The sequence below is a fragment of the Drosophila virilis genome, chromosome 4 (genome assembly GCF_030788295.1).
Source record: "Drosophila virilis strain 15010-1051.87 chromosome 4, Dvir_AGI_RSII-ME, whole genome shotgun sequence".
NCBI classification, from domain to species: domain Eukaryota; kingdom Metazoa; phylum Arthropoda; class Insecta; order Diptera; family Drosophilidae; genus Drosophila; species Drosophila virilis.
This window is the reverse complement of record NC_091546.1, coordinates 21,427,626-21,448,781: the sequence shown is the minus strand read 5'-3', so window position 1 is coordinate 21,448,781 and position 21,156 is coordinate 21,427,626. Positions and strand designations below refer to the sequence as shown.

At 32.2% G+C, this 21,156-nt stretch overlaps 3 protein-coding genes across 5 annotated transcripts in view; 1 reads left to right on the top strand and 2 right to left on the bottom strand.

Moving 5' to 3' along the window:
* Positions 1-20,943, top strand: part of nAChRalpha6 (nicotinic acetylcholine receptor alpha6) — a 112,720-nt gene extending 91,777 nt beyond the window's left edge. The window contains exons 8-14 of one of the 2 annotated variants that reach the window (XM_070209015.1): positions 401-476; positions 868-1,062; positions 6,673-6,759; positions 17,861-17,970; positions 18,032-18,246; positions 18,324-18,497; positions 19,446-20,943. In XM_070209015.1, the coding sequence (XP_070065116.1) occupies positions 401-476; positions 868-1,062; positions 6,673-6,759; positions 17,861-17,970; positions 18,032-18,246; positions 18,324-18,497; positions 19,446-19,530 (942 nt within the window). In that variant the 3' untranslated portion in view covers positions 19,531-20,943. The other variant, XM_032437791.2, reaches the window with a different exon arrangement.
* Positions 1-21,156, bottom strand: part of LOC6628335 (alpha-ketoglutarate-dependent dioxygenase alkB homolog 4) — a 61,424-nt gene that overhangs the window by 34,812 nt on the left and 5,456 nt on the right. The gene's annotated exons all lie outside the window — the stretch shown is intronic.
* On the bottom strand, positions 11,671-17,061 carry LOC138911218 (uncharacterized). Its single transcript, XM_070209013.1, has 2 exons — positions 15,497-17,061; positions 11,671-15,441 (listed from the first exon to the last, which is right to left on the bottom strand). Exons 1-2 carry the CDS (start codon positions 16,769-16,771, stop codon positions 15,430-15,432), a joined length of 1,287 nt encoding a protein of 428 aa, XP_070065114.1. The 5' UTR covers positions 16,772-17,061; the 3' UTR covers positions 11,671-15,429.

The following is a 21,156-nucleotide window of genomic DNA, read 5'->3' as shown; positions in this document are numbered from 1 at the left end:
CAAACAAATATATGAGGTTTTCAGTACAATTTAATTTTATTTCCACGTTTCTTTGCACTAAAAACGCAATAGCATATATAAGTATATATATAAAAAAAAAAAAAAAAAAAAATGTAAGCTCTGTTTTGCTCTCTATATCTCTCGCTCGTACACCTTGAACACATGCTCTCTTATGTACATAAATGTTGTTTCAACGTGGCTTTAAGTAAATTCTCAAACATATTAATAAATCAAACTAAAAATGATAAATTTCTTTTTCTCCAAACAATGAAAAAAAAAACCAAAAAACTCAAAACAATACCCAACCTAACATTAACTAATAAAATGAAAATTCGTTTGTCTACAAAAATGTCAAACAAATTTTTTGAAAAAAAAAAAAATAATCGTTGAAATATATCAGTTGGATTTGGTTTTGAATTCCGAAGATGGAGGGGATCTTTCCGATTTCATAACAAATGGCGAGTGGTACTTGCTTGGTTAGTAAAAATCATCATAAACCGAATGCTTATTCCACTGTTTTCTTAACGTTGTCATGTGTAAATGTCTAACACAATCATTAACCTTAAACCTAATCAATAACTTATAATCATGTTTTATTTTTTTTTTTAAATTAAGTTTGTATATATGCATATAAATTAATATGAAGTAGCAACTTTTCGCTTGGCGCTTTATCAAAATTGCTTCATAGAACATTTTCAGTTGCTGCCGCTTTGATTAACAATTTCATTTTGTACATAGATATATAGATTTAAAAAAAATGCAAATTGCAAGTATTTGTACATATGTATGTGTGTGTATTTGTGTGTCTCAATGTCGCAATCAAATTGATTGATTCGAATTTAACTAATCGTGAGTTTTATCGTTCAGCCATGCCGGGAAAGAAGAATACTATAGTCTACCAGTGCTGCCCAGAACCATATGTCGATATCACCTTTACTATACAAATACGCCGACGTACTTTATATTATTTTTTCAATTTAATTGTGCCATGCGTGCTAATATCATCGATGGCCCTGCTGGGCTTCACATTGCCCCCGGATTCGGGCGAGAAACTGACGCTGGGTAAGTATGCAAATTGCACCAAAATGAAAACGAAAATGAAATTGAAAACTTTACAACACTGATTGCCCCCCAATGACCAGATATATGATATCTATATAAAACAAATTTTGCAAGTTTTTTCAGCGTGTGATAAATGTACTACAAATACGATATCGTATACAAAGTTAGGCTATATATATATACATGTATTGATATATATAATTTTGGTCAGGTAAAGCAGCGGTAGCGAAATGAGGCTTAGCTGGATTTAACCATATTTAACTACCCATTAAAAGCTCGCAAACTTAAACCCCAAGTATATTATGAACGCTGCTTTAAAAGCTAGTCTAGACTTAACAAATGCATGTTTTATTTTTCCAGTATTTCTAAAATGAAGTAAATTGAAATAAATTAAACAACGGAGTGCTGCCCTTCGCCCCACTGCTTTGATCTTATATATTACTATAATATAGTTATCATAAGAGGCAGCACTCTGAACATGCTAATTAAAAGATGTAGATCTACAACAAAAGTTGTAGGCTTCCTTAAAAGAAACGACCTCTTTAAAAAATTCATCCAAACAAACCGAAAAACAAAACTTTAAATCTAACCTAAACGAGTAAACGCAAAATTTATTGCAAATATATAAATATTTTGAATAATACTTTCTTACTTTTTATCTTTGATATTTTCAGTCATTTAGTTTATTATTTCAAATTGTTTTTTTGATATACGTATTTATTGTATCTCTTGTTCCAGGCGTAACTATACTACTATCATTAACAGTATTTCTAAACCTTGTTGCTGAGTCAATGCCGACAACGTCGGATGCTGTTCCTCTTATAGGTACACACACATTTTTATTAAACAATTATTTAAAAAAGTCCCGAATAAAATACAAAAAAGCTTCCATAACACTTATCGACAGATGAGTGCTGTGTCCTAATGCTGTTTTTAGTTGTCATTAGTTTTACTACAGTAGTGCAATGAAAACAAAACAAAAACCAGAAAACAAAACCAAAACAAAAAAAAAAAATCAGAAACAAGAAAAAATACCAATTATTTAGATCTTTAATTTACACCAACACACCCACACACACACACACACTGAATCGTATGGCGAATGATATCTGCTATATGTTAGATATATCCTAATTCTGTACGTTTGTTTGCAAATAGATATTACTATCAACTTCTGGACTTGTAACTGTGTGCCACATAACAAATATTTCAGTTTCAGGCCAGCTAAAACTTCTCTTTCCGCCGGAACTTTTGGATAGACCTTTGCAATAGCCTCAATATCGAAACAACACACAAGCAGCACACCTACCAAAATAAAAGAACACCTCCAAAATAAAAAGAAATAAACTACCTACACCGAACAGTCTGTCTTATAATCTATCTATCCTCTGTCTAACAATGTAAAGTACCTAAAAAGTGCAGCTGCAGCTAGTTTTCTTCATCTTCTTCTTACTCTAATGCTAGCTGACAAATTTAAAAATTATATTTACTATTCTTAACTTATACTTTGATCAACTGCTAACTTTTTATTCTTATCACAATTCTTTGCTCAGCTGATCTCTTAGTAGTTTAGAAACATAATCGCGCGACAAAAGCTCTGACATAATTGGTATTTGACAACACTGAACACAACACAACACGCTCCCAACACTATTCACAATATCATGAAACACGAATCACGAATCACGAATCACTAAGCTACTAAGCCACTAAACCTAAACCAGACACGTACCATATAATTTCATATTCGAATCGCAACGAAAAGTTTTATGTTTTTCCATTTCCATTTGCTGTTTGAAAAACAAAAAGCGTATGTTAATCCCGTTACCCACTTAGTTTTATCAGTTTTTGATGTTTCTGTCGGTTTGTTTGTTTTCTCTACGTGTTTGCCGCTAGCTGATATTTGTTTTTCATGTACAATATCATTTTGTTACATTTTTCAGTTTACTTCTGTGTTTCTTAGCCTGTTAAAAACTTGTTTAAAAAAAAGCAAACTAATAACCATAATTTAATAAACCAAAGCCAATACGTTCATCATGTAAATAAGCTTCTCTATAAGAGTAGTGTATCATATAAAACTTCACATCAGGCGGGTCGCATTTAATTGCCTGAACAATCAAATCATCAACTAACTATTAATAATAGCAACCTTTAAACGTAGAACAAACCCAATTAAAATATACTAGCTAGATATATACTAAAAAAAAATAGTTGAATTGCAAATAGACAAACTATGAAAAATCCAACGAATAACCTTTTTTCGCTACCAAATATTTCAACCAACCAACAAAACGGCCATCAACTGAGCCAACAAAACAGTCAGATAAAAACATAAATAAACAACAATCGAAAAAGAAGCAATTGTGCATATTTCAATTTGATTTTGAATAAGTCTACAGCTCAGGTCATGGGAATAGAGCATTTCTTAGGCAATCAAAGGGTGCTTTAAAAGACAGTTTAAGTAAAGGAGAATTTATTAAAAAATCTAAATAAAATTGTGTATTAAATCTTCAAAATTAATTTAAATTCCAAGTAAGATTCTTTCATGAAATTATTAATTTAAACAAAGGGAATTGTAGAGCCAGTGCTCTTATTTTCATGGCCTGCACTGCGACTGTCAATGCAAAAAGAAATTGGAAAATAGAACAAACAAAAACTTAATAACACATAGCCCAGTTAATTTAACGAAGTCCAGTTTAGCTTGAAAATATGTATAAAAAAAAACATAGACTTATAAATATATATACATATTTATGATTTTGTATGCATTAAACGACAACAACAACAACAACCATAACGCATATCAATTGCTAAAACAACAACAAAACGCAATATAAATATATATATTGGTAAAGGTTTGTATTGGAGAAGGCATCACATACATATGAAAAAGGCAAAACGTAGCCAATTGTCATTTTGATACTTGGTAAAGTAGAGAGGAAAAAAATAACAAGAACTTTAGGCAAACAAAATATCAAAACATTTTCACATATATATTTCGAACAATATCAACAATATATGTATATAAATTAGTCTAAGCAAAATACAAAAATTTGTATGCTTTGTAGAATTTTTTGGTAGGTATACGAGTATTATTTATTGGACTTTTTAAATACTCTTTTAGCTGTAAGCAGGCAATAGACAAATTGCCTAACAAACATAACTGTAAATAAAATACACACAGACACACACACACACAGACACACATACACACTGACGTAAGTACAAGCACACACAAGAACCACAACAAACGAGCAGAACTCTCAACGCAAGAAAACGACAATGAAAAACTGAAAAGCGCATGCCACAAACCAGGCTAAAAGCCCCAAAAATATAAACAAAAGCGTAGCTCAAACGAGTCTTAGCCATAAACCAAAAGACACTTGCCCACTCATTTACTCTCTCTCTCTATCTCTTACTATCTATCTCTCTTTCTCTCTCTCGCAAACTGTCTCGTTTTGGCAAGAACTCTTTGTACTTGCACAATAACTATGAAAACATAAACACAAAACACTCACCAAAAATTATAAAGAAAAACAGCCACTCCAGTAAATTTATTTGCTCAAATATTTAAACAAATTATATATATATGCTCTATATATATTTGCTCTAAAAAAAACTCCACATTTATGCACCTGTAAATTCCCGTCTTATAAACAGTTACTCGCCACCCGCTAAACGAACCCAACTAAACTGAAACTTAAAAAAGAAAAGACAAAACTCAAAGCGCAACATTTGAACTTGCATTTATGCAGATCCATTTGACCAGATGGTAGACTTGCAACTCCACATAATATCGTATCGCTCATCATGCGTTCCATATTATGTCATTTATTAAACAAATATATATACTTATATATATGTTAATATCTATATATTTAACCCTTAGACACTTCCAACCAAATGCCCAGCGTTGAGGGGCCAAAACCAAAATAATTTGCATGCAGTGCGCAAATTTTTTCCCAAGTATTGCCCATTGGACCGACATTTAACCGGGGCTGCACGTCCCAAATTAAATGAGACGCACGCTGCCTGCTCTGTGGGCGTGGCAAATTGGTGACACGTAGCGCTCCAAACTCATTGCCAAGACAAGGCATAGTTCGAGTCGAGCGCAAGCTTCAGTTCAATTTACAAATTCTCCTCATTTAAGTAACGGCAAAAACTTGCCACTTGCCACTAACTTTTCACCCCCATCTCCTTCCTTCCTCCTTCCCCTCTAAGCGCAAAGTAATGGGTAAAAGTTGGAAGGATGTGCACCTTATACCACCATTAAGCTTTTGAAAAGTTGAGCAAACTACCAAAAAAAAAATATAGAATAAAATAAAATAAAGAGAAAAAAAGAGCAAAATGAAAAACATTCTTTTACGCAGAGTGTTGTGAAAATTTGTGTCAAAATGTTTAGTACTTGTGTCAGTGTGCACAAGTTGATGACACCTTTAACCCAAAGCCTAAGGAGGGCTAGAAGGTTGTAAAGTTGAAATTTAACCACGTAAATATAATTGAAGATTATTAATATGGAAAGATAAGAAGAGATACATATCTCTTTTTTTTAAATATAATCTGATCGAGAAGGAAGAGTTTTATGCATCAACGCAACACTTATTTTGGAAAATGATGCGACCTGTAATATGGTACGATCTTTATTCTTATTATGTCTAATCTAGGTACTAGGATATGAACATTTTTATAACATGTTAAGTGTTCCACGTTCCAGCTGGTTCATGCTTAAGATCTATCTACGATCAACTATACCAAGCGCGTAAATATTTTTCAAATATTTAGCACATCCCTTTTTACAGTTTAAGGAAATAGTTAAATAAAATAGGGGTTCTCATAAATACTAACGACAGAGCGTTAAGCTTTAAAAAACCAATATTCCGAGACTCAAGAGAGTAGAAATATATAAATAATTTTGAAGTCTTCCAATATATGCCACATATAAACTTCGCTTTAATTTATTTCTCTTCTCAAATTTTCTCAACATGACTTGCTAGTTAATCAACTATGATGAAGCTTAAACCAACTGTTTGGTATTATTTATGAATTGTGTGTACATATACTTATAAGCCCCAGACAAATGATTCCTCACTTTACGAACGCTTCAGTTGTGACCCAGTTCCCTGGAGCCCTTGGCCCGCCCTCCACGATTTTGAGTTTTAAAGCATATACAAAAAGCATATACTCATCACATGCCAGCACACTTCATTGAGAATTAAATTGATATCAATGCAACTACTTAAAGTAGATACTAAAAAGCAAAAAATTTGATCAGCCATGAAAAAATACTACAAAATTACCGAGCGCAACAAGAACAAAGAAACTTAACAAACGGCTGAACGGAAAACGAATCTCTAACGCTATGTCAACAAATGAACACAATTAAAAAACAACTACAATCAGAACAACTTCAACACCAATACCAACACCAACAACAATAACAACAACAAGAACAACTAGGACAACAACAAACTTGTGAAAATGCCCTTGAATATGTCTGTTTTTTAAGTTTCATTTACGTCACAACAAACTACACACATACGTTATCTAATTTATAATTTCGTGTCTCATTATTTCAATTGTATTTTATCAAACGAAATTCTTTTGTTTCAGGAGTTACAATTCTTCTATCGCTCACAGTGTTTCTCAACCTTGTAGCTGAGACATTGCCCCAAGTATCTGATGCAATCCCCTTGTTAGGTAGCGATTGCATTTAAAAAAAATTCATAAAAAATGCAAATATATATTCAAATTTGTCAAACAAAAAAAAAAAAACAAAACAAAAACAAAAAATTAATTAACAAATTACTTAATATGATTTATATATACGTACATATACTATATATATATCTATATATATTCATAAATATTATTGTTATTGTTGTTATATATATATATATCTATTATGATTCTACTCACACACATTGCTAAATTGTTCGCATATGTAATCCTTAATTAAAAAACCAAAAACAAAAAAAAAACAAATCTTAACTTAAATAAAATATTAGTCTAACAAAAAACCAAAACCAAAAGTCAACAAAAAGTGCCAAAAGTTGTTAAATGTTATTTGTGTACTTCGTACTATGTTTACTAATTACAACAAGTTTTAAATTACTAACTAAACTAAACCAACTCAACTAACTATCTCTCTGTCTATCTTGTTCTAAAAATTGAACTTTAAATATTCTATATATATATGATAATGACGTCGTTTCTTAGTTGATCATATTATTATGTTGCTATCTCTCTTTTACGAAACACTCCGTCTCTCTCTCTCTCTCGCTCTTCAATATTTTTCGTTCGCTTTTTTAAAAATATTTAAAAAAAAAAACAAAAAGAATGTCAAAAGTTTTCGGTACACACGCCAAAGCAAAGTGCTACAGCATTGTCTTACTCAGATATACCAAAATAAAGTTAATAAAAACCCCAGCAAATCTTTAAAGTGAGCAACGTCAACCCGAACAAGAAATCTTTTAAATGCTATCGTTATCTACTTATCAACACTTCTAATCTATAAACTCCTAACTGAACTTTCTCTTTAACTTCTTAACTTGCCATTGGCACGTGGCTAACATACTACTATACAATATATTCTTCTATATAGTAACTGTTACTCCAGCACATATCAATAATCGAAAAGCTACGCCAATGTTTTTAATTCACTTCAATATTTTCCAATTTTCCTAAATCAAATTTTGGTGTTGTTTCAAGCAATAGAACAAATAAATATCCAAGTATTTCCGATTTCGATTTTGTCGTCCGTTCTTTAAACTATATTTCTGCAATCCACGGAATCCTAACAATATCCAATTATGAATTATAATATTTTCTTAATTTCATAATATACTCGTGAATACACACACTTTGAGAGCAGTTACATAAATTGTTTACAAGTTTATTAGTTTAAATTGGATATTAATTGAAATATTTATTTCTACACAAAAGCAGGGCCAACAAGTATAAAACAATTTATATCTCTCTTCACATTCCATATCATAACTATCTTCAAATATAGCATATTTCAGAATATCTCTCAATCTTTGAGCTCTTTAAATCTAACCCCCTCTAACAAAGTTCTATTGCATACAAAGAAAATATATACACACCCTTTCTATATATGAAAAACAAAAACTTAGTTTTGTAATTATTCAACAAAAATATAGATTTTCCAGCTTCTTAATATACTTTTTACGAATTATTCCAATATTTTATATAAAGTACACACATTATGTACTTATTTCCACTTCGCAATTATATAACTCCATTCAAAATAAATATGTTATTACAAAAGATACTTATGAGACAGATTTCAATACAAGTGAGTTTGGGAAAATACTTGTGAAATTTTTGAAAATAATGAAATGCCGATATTTAATATCGCATATTATCGTCACTTAAATCGTCGCCGATCGATGAAGATGAAAGAAAGAAAGATGTTTTATTCTTATGGTATTATTTAACTATTTTTGCAAATAGTTTTGATTTGTACTTAATTCATATTTGATTTCTTGCTCTCACTCGTTCATGCCAAGTCACCTTGTTTTAGTGAAGTTAAATACGCATAGCATCACCATATGATATATATATATATATATGTATATAACTATATATACTATATATGTACACCCACTGCTCCAATGTTCCACCGTTCCAACTGTTCCACTCGTTCCAAAGCATATTTTATTAAATACATCTATGCCCAAGTATCACAAATTTCGTACGCTCACAAAATACAGAAAAACCACTTCAGCAAACCAAATCTCCACCAAATCCACTCCAATTATATCAAAACTAGTAAACTTCCATACTTTCCATACAAGTTGATTTTAGTTTTATGTTATAGACGCTTTATTCGTGCTATCACTTTCTACTTTCTTCACTATTTTTACACTTTTTTGACCCATTTCTCGGAATGATATTTTTTGCTCGAGAACCTTTTTGAACAATTCGATATACATATATTAAAAAATAATTTGCTGCAACAGTCAAAAAAAAAAAAAAAATATCATTTCGTTTTAAAGATATCCAGCGTTCAGTTTGGTTTGTGCAAATGGGTCAAGAATTTGTATCTCTGCATTTGCTTGCTGTTCCTTTTTGCTTAAAGAACCCATAAATTGCACTGCCATAACAAAACGCAATAATACCAAATAAACTATAAACAAAACAACAAAACTTAATTAAAACAACACTTGTGTTAATATAGTATATAGTACTATATGTTCCATATCACTGCGAGCCTCGTAAATGCACCCACAGGCTTTGCTTAAAAAAATATCTAGTCTTCCCTTACAGAACGAAGCTAAAAAAAGGTTCAGCCAAAAAATATCATTTAGCAATTGTCTAATTCAGAAGTCTTGAATGGCTGGAGCTGTACATATAACAGCAAAAAATAAAAATATTACAAAATAATTTAAACTAATATTTGACAAGAATATATTCAGATCCGAAAGAAGCTTTATATAAATAGTAACATTTTAAAATTTCTAGTATCAAGAAATTTTTTTTTAGGGTTTTTAATTCATTTTAAAGATCGTATATAGATATTCTTTAAATAGTAACTGAATAAATTGTATGTTAATATTGATACATGGACTCCAATTATCTATGCACAGCTCCAGTCAGCAGACTCTCTATGTATAACTCCTCTCTCTCTTTCTCTCCCTCTCCCTCCCTTTCTCACTCAAATAACTTTAAAATCTGATGATCATACCAAACTATACAACTTTTTAGAGCTAAACCAAATTTAAGGACGCGACCATCGAAAAAAAACCAACAACTGCCTAAAGCGAACTTCAATCCCTCAATCTGTGGTTCTCTCTAATTTCCCAACTTTTGCTACTATAAAAAACAATTGTTTTCGAATCAAATTTTTGCAGGTGTTACAATTCTGCTGTCACAAACAGTTTTCTCTTTATTGGTCGGCAATGTCATAACAAAGACGAGCGAGGCCGTACCGCTGCTAGGTACTAGTACAAACTAATTCTATTTGTAATGCTTTATCATTTGAAAAAAACAAAAAAAAACAAGTACAAATCAATTTACAACTCCAGACAAATTCTTAGCGCTCTATAAACAAACAAAAAAAAAAAAACAAAAACTCTTTTTTCTCTTTTAGCTAACCAAAAAAAATCAAACGAATGTAGCAAACGAAAAAAGTTTTCAAAACTAAAAAATCAACTGGCTAAAATCTTAAATCAAAAACAAATTATCAAAATTTATATATATATTGTACAAAATTTAATAATTAGTGCGACTGCAGTCTGTTCTGCAGTGCGTTTAAAGTAGGTACAAACTGAACAAAAAACTGAAATTAACGAGAGCATGACGTACAACTCCAAAGGATAACAAATACAAAAAGCAAAATATATATCCTATGGCTGCCGTAGCTTAATCCAACAAAACTCCTGCCCGCCCCTTTCCGCTCGCCGCCCCCTCTAACAAACAACCGTATCAAATGCTTTTTTAGACTTTGGCTGAACCTCTTTTCACTTTATATTCTCTTGTTAAGTGGAATGCTGAGCAATAAAAAAAATACGAAAAAAAAATCATAAAAGTAACTACAGCGTTCACCAGAAAAACAACAACTAGCTACAAAAAGTTGATTTCGGCTGACCGAAAATGAAATACTCTTGCAGCTCTCAGGACAGGTTATATCTGACTGTTAAAAATCTACTTGAATCTGTAAAGAAATGCTAGCTACTGTTTTGTTAAGAACTCTTTGCTTTACTTTTTGTTTAAACTATTATCTGCATTTAAAAAATAAATCTTTTTAGACAATAATCGATCGTTTACTTGACATGACTTCAAATTATTAAACATATGGCAAAATAATTGTTTTTTAGACAATTATCGAGCAAATACTTGACGCAATCTGATTTATATAGACCAAAATGAATTGACCCACTGCAAGGGTATTCAAACCTTTTACTTGTACACTAACACTAGCTGACTGCGGGTGCTTTGCTTTAGTTGCTTGCCACGCCCCCACTCTAATTAAAAAAAATAAACCCCTTAACTAACTAAATACATATGCATTACTCGTATGCTAGCTATGCTTTAAGTATTTACTCTATATATACAAATATCTTGTATAAATAAAACATTCAAGAATTCCTCACATCCAAGTATCAAAAACTGACTAAATATTGAGAAATTGTAAAACTTAAGCGGTCAAGCGCCTTAAATTAAATACAATTTTTTCTTAAACCATTTTTTTTAAATATACACAGAAAGCATACCGTAAATAATTTCATTGATAAACCCATGAATAGCATTCAAATAAAAATTAAAAAAAAAAACATATAATACAATAATAAAATAAATACAATTTGTTTGCCAGAGCAATTAAATCATCATAAACTCACATTTTACTTTTTTTCAAAATGGCTTATAAATGCATGCATTTTTATTTCTAGTACACTTTTGAATGTTGTGTATACCATAAAAGACAGTCAAGTAGTCAAAATAATATAGTAGAGCCAGGGAATAAAAATTCATATTCAATTTTGAATATTTGTAAAGCTTAAAAATTATAAAATAATATTTTGTTCATAAATTAATAATATTTTTTGCACTAACTTTATATTGTAATAGTATGATTTTCTTCGTTGATTTAACTTATGTTCGGGTTGCCTTTTTATTTTTAACAACACGTCTTCTTACTGCTAGTACTGTAGAGAGACTGCCTTCCACTTCTTCTCTGCAGCCGCTTTTCTTTATCGATATTTACTTATCGTACTGTTATAATTAACATAGATAGTGACACTATAATACCCTGGCTAGGGTTACCAATGATGCTCTTATCCTATTACAACTCGGCCATCCTGACAAAGAGAGCTCCCGATCTCTGTCTTTTATATGTGTATCTATCTTTATAACTAATGCTTATTGCCTATTTTCGCATCCAATGCTTAAAGTTTTGGCTATTCCAGATACCAACGTACGGGTTGCGAGATAATTGAAAGCCTTCTACATCCTTTAACAAGTATCTATCATTTTTTAAAATCTTTTCTATACTATAAGGCCCTTTATATCTTGGTATTAACTTTTTTGAAACTCCTGGTGTGCTATCAAAATTTTTTACCATGACATAGTCACCTATTTTATATTCTACTGATACTTTCTTCTTTTTATTAATCCGCTCTTCATTTCTGATTTGAGCTTCTTTTTGATATATTTCTCCACTCTTTCTTATATTTTCTAAATTTCTTTTATCACACGTGTTCACCTGTGTAAACTCTTCTAATTTTTCTTTTAATTCATCAACAACTTTTCCTTTCTGTTGTAATCCGAATAACATTTCGCTTGGAAATTTCTTTATGCTTTTGTGTTGTGTGTTGTTTATTGCATATTCAACATTTTCTATAATAACATCCCAATGTAAACCATTTTCTGGCTCCGCCATTTTTGCCATCATCGGACCCAAGTCTCTATTCAACCTTTCCACCTGACCATTTGCTTGCGGACAACCCGTTGCTATTTTAATATGCGTTACTCCCTCATTTTTTAAAAATTCATCAAACTCTTTTGCAGTAAAACAACTCCCTCTGTCCGATACAATGAACTTAGGTCTACTATACGCTCTGAAATAATCTTTTAATGCCTTAATCGCTTCTTTCGTACTTGTTGTCTTTGCTGTATATAGTCTAACAAATTTTGAAAATCCGTCAACCACCGCCAATATATATTTATTAGCCCTTCCTGCATTAATTGGTCCATAATGGTCTATATGGATCATCTCCCACGGTTTGTTTCCTTTCGGTATGCTATGTAATAGTCCTTCACTCTTACCCGTCTTGGGGGCGAAGGCAATGCATTTTAAACAATTCCCTATATGCTTTATTGCTTTTTCCTTAATATATGGGAACCAGTAACTCTTTCCAATGGCATCGATCATCTTATCTCTCCCAGCATGTCCCAACTCATCATGATATTTGTAAAGTACATGTTCTTCCATATCCTTTGGTACATAAAAAACTAATCTGCCATCATTTGTTTTTCTGTAAATGACCCCATTTCTCATTTCGAATAGCTTGTGCTCTTCTTTTTCTAACATCTTTCTAATATCTACCAGTTTGTCATCTTTGCTTTGGCAAATAACTAAATTGTCCTCAAAACTATTGGATTCAATAACTAAAATGTCCTCATAACATCTGCTTAACGCATCCACATGTTGCATTTGCTTGCCCGATCTATGCACTAACTCAAAATCGTAATTTTGTAGTTCTAACGCCCATCTAGCAATTCTCGGATTTAAATCTATTTTGTTAAGCGTTAAAGTTAAAGAGTTGCAATCTGTCATTATTTTAAATCGTTTTCCCTGCAGATATATACGAAATCTGCGTAATGCGTAAATGATGGCTAACGTTTCTAACTCAAAACTATGATATTTAGACTCTACTTCGGTTGTTCTTTTAGAAAAATAAAAAATCGGGTGTAATTTCCTATCTTCTTTTTTTTGAAATAAAACAGCCCCAAATCCCACTGCGCTGGCATCACAATGTAGTTCTATTTCTTCTTTGTAATTATATATTGATAGTACTGGCGCCTCTAACAATTTATCTTTTAACATATTAAAACACTTAAACTCCTCTTCTCCAAACTTGAATTTCTTATCTTTTTTCAATAAATCATATAAGGGTTTAGCTAATATAGAAAAGTTTAAAATGAACCTCCTGAAGTAGGAGCATAACCCTAGGAAACTTTGTACTCCCTGAATTTTGTTTGGTATTGGAAAGGATTTAACCGCTTCTAACCCTTTTTCATCAGCCCTAACGCCTTTACTATCCACCACAAATCCTAAATATTTAACGCTGCTTTTAAAAAATTCACACTTATCTAATTTCAACTCTAATTTGTTTTGCACCAGTCTTATAAACACTTCCTTTAAGGTCTCCATGTGTTCCTTTATGTTTGTACTTGCTATCATAATATCATCCATGTAAACAATTACCTTATTATCTTTTATCATATCACAAAATATGTTATTAACAAATCTTTGAAATACATGTGGCGCAGTTTTTAAACCCATGGGCATCCTAAGAAATTCATATTGTCCTAAAGGGGTAACAAATGAAGTGTATTTAATAGATTGCTCATTAACAAAAACATGAAAATACCCGTTTTTTAGATCCAACTTTGAAAATACTGTTTTTCCGCATAGTCTGTCTAATAAATCGTCGATCAATGGTAGCGGGTAGTTGTCTCTACATATAATTTTGTTCAGTCTTCTAAAATCAATACATAACCTCATGTCTCCAGTTTTTTTCTTCACTAGTACTATAGGTGATGCATACTCTGAACAACTTGGCCTAATGATTCCATCTTTTAAATAGTCGTCTAATAATTCTTGCAACTTTTCTTTTTCCATATAAGATAACCGCCTAGGTGTACAATTAAATACTTTGTCGTTTTCTAATCTTATGCTTAACTCATGTCTTAATTTTGGCTGATTTGGCCTTTTCGCTTTTACATAAGTATTTTCAAATAAATTTTCAAATTCACACTTTGTGCTGTAATCAATATCTTCACTTAAAATATATATATTTTCTCTTTTGTTAGAATCTTCCCAACTTATTGTTAAGATATCCTTCTCAAAATTCTCTTCTAACACTCCCATGATTTCGCTATTCACTGGCGCTTCATTAACATGATTATTAATTTTAACTGCACTGTTTCCTATATCTTCTATAATCACTTTTTCAATCCCGGTTTGATTATAGATAATTTCATCACTAACAACTTCTTCACTATCAGGTTCGAGCTTAAGCTCTCCATAACTAACTATCTCATCACTAACAGTTTCGATCCCAATCACTTCATTTCTAACTATTTCACCACTAATTATTTTATTTCTAACTATCTCATCACTACCAACTTTATCACCAAGCGTTTCCGGACTAACAATTTTCTCACTAACTAATTCATCACTACCAGTTTCATTACTGACTATTTCCTTATTAACGATTTTATCATTTAACAATATAGTTTCATTTTGCTCGTGTTTGATATCTTCATCGTCCACTTTTTTTTGTTTTTCTTTGTAGCTTGTAGCTATGATATCATTTTTACCATTATTCTGGTGATCAACTTTATGCCCGTTCACAATTTTTAATGTTCTTAAATCAATATTTAAACCAAAAGAATCCATAAAATCTCTACCAAGCACAGCGTCATACCTCATAGACTCATTTGCCACAATTATAACATTAAAATAAACATTTATTAACTTTTTCTTCATAAAACATAAAATTTTTCCAAAATTTTTCAATTTACTTTCATTTAAACCTACATACGAATTTGCATCTGGCATACGCTTTACTTTTAATGGCACAAACTTTTCCTTTAAAAATGAAATAGGGCTGCCAGAGTCTATAAGGCATTCTGCAATTATTGATTTGTTAAATGAGTTACTAAAATGAATTCTTAAGTATCTTACATATTTGTTTTCCATATCATACTTTTTATTTGGACATCCTGCTATTAAATGATCCTTTGAGCCGCACGCATAGCAAGATCCTGCCTCCCGTTTGGGCTTTAAACAATCTTTGGCCCAATGGCCCTTAACATTGCAATTGTAGCAACGTTGTTGTTTGTCCGCCTGTGCTTCCTGTGCAGTTTGTTTCACTACATGGTTTCGTACCCGTTTAATTGGCAACTTTATAGCTGCAAACGCACGTAAAATTTGAGCCGGATTGGTAAAGCAATGCATACTAGCTTGAGTGCGCAAGTTTTCGCAAGGTATGCCTCGAATAATACCCTCCATTAACTCCTCTACATCAATGTTGATGTCCTGTGCCAATATGCTTTTTTCGCTAAAATATGTGGCGAACACCTCATCTGGTTTCCAAACCCGATCCTCGAACTTCTGTCGTAGTTCCGACTTCGAAAATCCTCCCCCGAAGGCCAAAACCAATTGATTTAGCATCTCGTCAATCGGAGCAATGATGCGCATAGGGTCTGCATGCAACCACTTCAAAGCACCGCCTTTCAATTTGCTTATACAAAGCAAGTGCTGTTGCATATCATTTAGTCTGTAGATCTTGGCCACATTGAAGAATTGCATTACCCATTTACGCACCTCACTTTCTCCAGTAAATTCTAATAAAATTTCCTTGGCTAACATCATCGCTCCAGTTTGGATGCAATTATTTAAGTTGCCTCCGACAGCGTTGCCACTTTCGTCGATCCTTCCAGCTGCCCCAACGTTGCCCGCTGCACCAGCGTGATCAGCTGCACCAGCGTTGCCATCCGTTCCAGTGTAATCAGCTGCACCAGCGTTGCCATCCGTCGACCGTGGTCTTTCTTCAGTGTGACCATCCTCTAGCTGCAATAAATCGCCGACTTCACTTTCTTGCTCTCCCCCGTCGCTCCCGCCGATGTGCGAGTTGCGGTTCACCGTTACTTGAAATTCTTCTAGGAATTTTCGAGACGCTTCAATTTCGAGACGCATCAATTTCAGCATCTCGGCGCCATTTGCTATTTCGTCACGCTGTTGTTGCATTATGTTTTGCAACTCATTTTGAGCCTCAATTGTCTGTTCCTTGTTACGTTGAACTTCAAGTTCCTTTGCAGCATCGTCTCGGATATCCACTGGTACCTTATTTAATCTCGCCATCAGCTCAGTTTTGGTACCCTCTGTTGGCAAATTTAGTAATGCCAACCAACTTTTCAATGTCGCTATTGACACGTCATTTATATTTATATTTTCCATTTTGTTGTGTTTTTTTTTTTTTTTTTTTCTGAGTCAATCCCACTTCTGATATTGTAATAGTATGATTTTCTTCGTTGATTTAACTTATGTTCGGGTTGCCTTTTTATTTTTAACAACACGTCTTCTTACTGCTAGTACTGTAGAGAGACTGCCTTCCACTTCTTCTCTGCAGCCGCTTTTCTTTATCGATATTTACTTATCGTACTGTTATAATTAACATAGATAGTGACACTATAATACCCTGGCTAGGGTTACCAATGATGCTCTTATCCTATTACAATATCAAATGCAAGAAACCAATTAACATGTATATATTGCATATTTTATTACTAAGCATATAGCCCAGGGCCTCCTAAAGGTTGCCTATTCACTCGCATAAGAACTCTTATACTCCTGCATTTACGTTCTCGAGAGCAGGTTCACTTTAGATAGGCAGCCGCAACGTTTCACTCAGCCCACATTATTTATGACTTTTATAACATTTTTCATACATAAAAACACTACAAGTATAATATTTTTAAATTAAAGAAATACAAAAACTTTATCATAAATCTAAAATACTTTGAACTAAATATTTTGCAAATATCGAGAAAAAAAATCATATATATTTTATCAATCATATATATTTATTCCAAATTTATTTATATTCCTATAAATACACTATATATTTGACTACATGGCTGACTTTTCTATGCAAAACGTAAACCATTTCTTAGAAAATGCACGAACGACACGTATAAACCGACCGATTTTAATGGCATGGTAAAGCATGTACAAGTAAATGTGAAACGCTTAAAGCAGCGTCTAAGCCGTAATGCATGTGAAAATACCCTGTAAATTGTCGTGTGGTATCGCTCACAGCATTTGTATGACACACTCGCAAATTCTCAAACTACTCCAATTATTTATCATGATATTACAAATTAAGAAACGTAATGCAAATGCTGTTTTTATTGTACATTTTTATTTCTAAAGCTTCTGTTTTTAGTGTTGCTCAATTTTATGAAGACCCATGGAGCGTATACTACTAATATTGGATAAAACTTGTTCTCTTTTTGTTTGTTTGCTTGGTAAAAAACCGACATTCAGGTACATATTTCAACTGTATCATGTTCATGGTTGCGTCGTCTGTGGTGCTAACGGTTGTGGTACTCAACTATCATCATCGCACAGCGGATATACACGAGATGCCACCGTGGGTATGTTAGAGACCCAAAGCCATTCCCAATTGAATACCAAAGAATTGCTATTCTTTCGCAGATCAAATCCGTTTTCCTACAATGGCTGCCCTGGATATTGCGCATGGGTCGGCCCGGTCGCAAGATCACGCGCAAGTCAATATTATTAAGCAATCGCATGAAAGAGCTGGAGCTGAAGGAACGTTCTTCCAAATCCTTACTAGCCAATGTTCTTGATATCGATGACGATTTTCGTCATACAATATCAGGCTCTCAAACCGCCATCGGTTCGTCGGCGTAAGTATTGAGTTTCTTTTTTCAATTTATTCGATTTTATAAATTTGTAAATCGATGTCTTTTTATCGCAACTGTAGCAGCTTTGGCAGACCCACAACGGTGGAGGAGCATCACACTGCAATAGGTTGCAATCACAAAGATTTACACTTAATTCTCAAAGAATTGCAATTCATAACGTCACGCATGCGCAAAGCTGACGATGAAGCGGAATTGATAAGCGATTGGAAATTCGCTGCAATGGTTGTGGATAGGTAAGTTATCGAAACGGCGGATAAGAAATAGCTAAATAATCCAGCTAAAATATAAATTTTTCTACTCTGATTGCTTAAATGAAAATGGGTTTTTAAAAATGTTATACTTTTTTTGGGCGGAATTTAAACGCACATTAGCCCATCTTAAACTCTTGCAGTGGGCAACATTCTTGTTATTTGTAAGCAGTTTCCGATTACTGAAGCTTTAATACTTAATTTTAAGTACTAAAGGTTTATTTAAGGTTTAAATTTAGTGTCACATTTTAATAGATGACAAAAAAATCGTTATCCATTTTTGTATTTATTTATATTTGCCAGGCAATATTGGCAACTGGTCAGTTTCTTTGGGATGATATTTTTAAAATATACTTCAAGTTCAAAGCAATTAAAATCATAAAAAAAAATCATGAAAATCTATCATTATTATTATTATTTGTGCATTACTAGCTTTTCCCATATATCAAAATGATTTCCAAATTAAATGAATGTCTGCCTTTTCAGCACATTCATTTCGATTTAGATATTCATATTAGAATTATGAGTTTAGGCTAGGGAAAATCTGTGATTACCCTGAATTTGGCTCAGGCTGTCTGGGCAGTCAGCCCGTCTAATATATAGTGACATAAATCTAGTAAATAACTAACACAGTGACTGCAAACAGTGCGGCTACTAAGAACTGCCTGACGCTGTACTAAATCAAACAATTAAGGCAACAGCCGCATGGCCACACAACTTCCGGTTATTTGCTGTAGCATACAAACACACACATGCACAGCACGTGGCATTAATAAACAAGCATGGCGGTAGGTGTACAATTGACGCCATTTTGTTGTTGGGAAATGTACATAAAAGCGTGTGTGCGTGCTTGTGTATATAAGACTTGCACCATGCTTATACTCTATATATATTTAATCTATCTTTATCATTGTATATTCTTCTACTTCACAGATTTTGCTTAATTGTTTTTACGCTCTTTACGATTATTGCAACGGTAACCGTGCTGCTCTCAGCTCCTCACATCATCGTGCAATAAGGACGCTCAATTTAGACACGTTAAGCTACACACACACACACACATACGCATATACGACCCATGCTGTATATGTGGGGATGCCTAGTTAAGTTCTTTTCCAAAACAACAAATAGAGAAGCTGCTTTGCAAAAAAGCAAAAAAAAATAAATAAATTAAAAAAATTGTTAATTACATTTTTAAGTCAAAGTATAAGAAACGCAAGCGAAAAAATGCTAGAAAAGCAAGAGACACACTCAAGAAAATTTCACATATGAAATGTAAAATTTAATAACACAATTCGTGTGTGTACTAAACAAATATTTTATGAAAATGAAAAACAAAAAACAAAAAAAAAAAACAAAACAAAGCAAAAATTACTGCCGTACAACAAAAAAAAATAAAACAAGAAAAAGGAAACCAAATAAATAAAAAGAAGAAAATGTTAATTGTCTAAGTTAAGAGACAAGAAAAGAAAAAAGTTACCAACTAAAGAGCAAAACACAAAAAAAGAAAACAAAACAAAAAAATTGCATAGTAATAGCAAAACAAATTACTAAACAAAACGTTTCAGAAAGAGAGAACAAAAAGGATTAGGCAATTATGTGCGTATATGTAACACACATATGCATATACATATACACATATACATATATATGTGTGTGTGTGTGTGTATGTGTATGTACAATGAGGAACTTATAAGTTAATTACGCTGAGTTGTTATAATTTATGTATGTTAGCATACACACACACAGAGACACACACGGCAAGAGAAGCGAATACATTATATGTATGTATATAAGAGAGATTGTTCCTATGAGACATTAGATATGTATTTAAAACTCACACACACACACAAGCACTTAATTGAGTAATGCAAATAACTAGGGACAGCAGCCATTTTATATGTGAAAGAGTTGGAAATTCAGAAATGGACAAAAACCCTACAAAATCCATTCTTTATTAAATAATTGATTCGTTTTATATTGTTTTCAACTTGTGTTTACATCATGTGGACCAAAGCAAATTATTATTTTAATTATTTTTTAAATAATTCTGAGCTAATGAAACATTTGTCAACTTTTTCATTAAGGTTTAGTTTTCAACTAACCTAGGCGGTCTTCTAAATTCAAATTTATTTTATTTTCTTTTTATTTAATTTACATTTTTCTGAAATATTTTTGTAACTCACGAAATTGTTAATAAGTCGTAAAAGGTTTAAGTACGTTTTGTTTAAAGAAATTTCTGTTGTACAAAAAAAAAAACAACAAATGCCATTGAGTGTGTGTTTGAGATGTGTGTTTAGGATAGCATCTAGGTGGGGCATAAATGGCAACAAACTGACACATAATAATAAATATAATTAAATATATAAACAAAAAAAGAAAAAGAGTATAGTACCATATAGTTAATTTTTAAAAAACGCGCATACAAAAACTAAATATTATTAAATAAGAATAAAAACAGAACAAATACTTTGAGAATATGTTCATTGAACAAACGCTGTTTTTAGAAAATTTATTGTTGAAATGTTGTAGTAAATTGAGAGAAAAAGAAATCCGAAAAAAAAATAAAACACACAAGTTATAGTCACCAATTAAATGCAAATGAGAAAATTAGTCAAATGAAAAGCAAAATCAAGAAATAAAT

Bases quoted from the DNA above. Each gene is read 5' to 3' on its own strand.
- LOC138911218 (XM_070209013.1), bottom strand. From the start codon at position 16,771: ATGGAAAATATAAATATAAATGACGTGTCAATAGCGACATTGAAAAGT.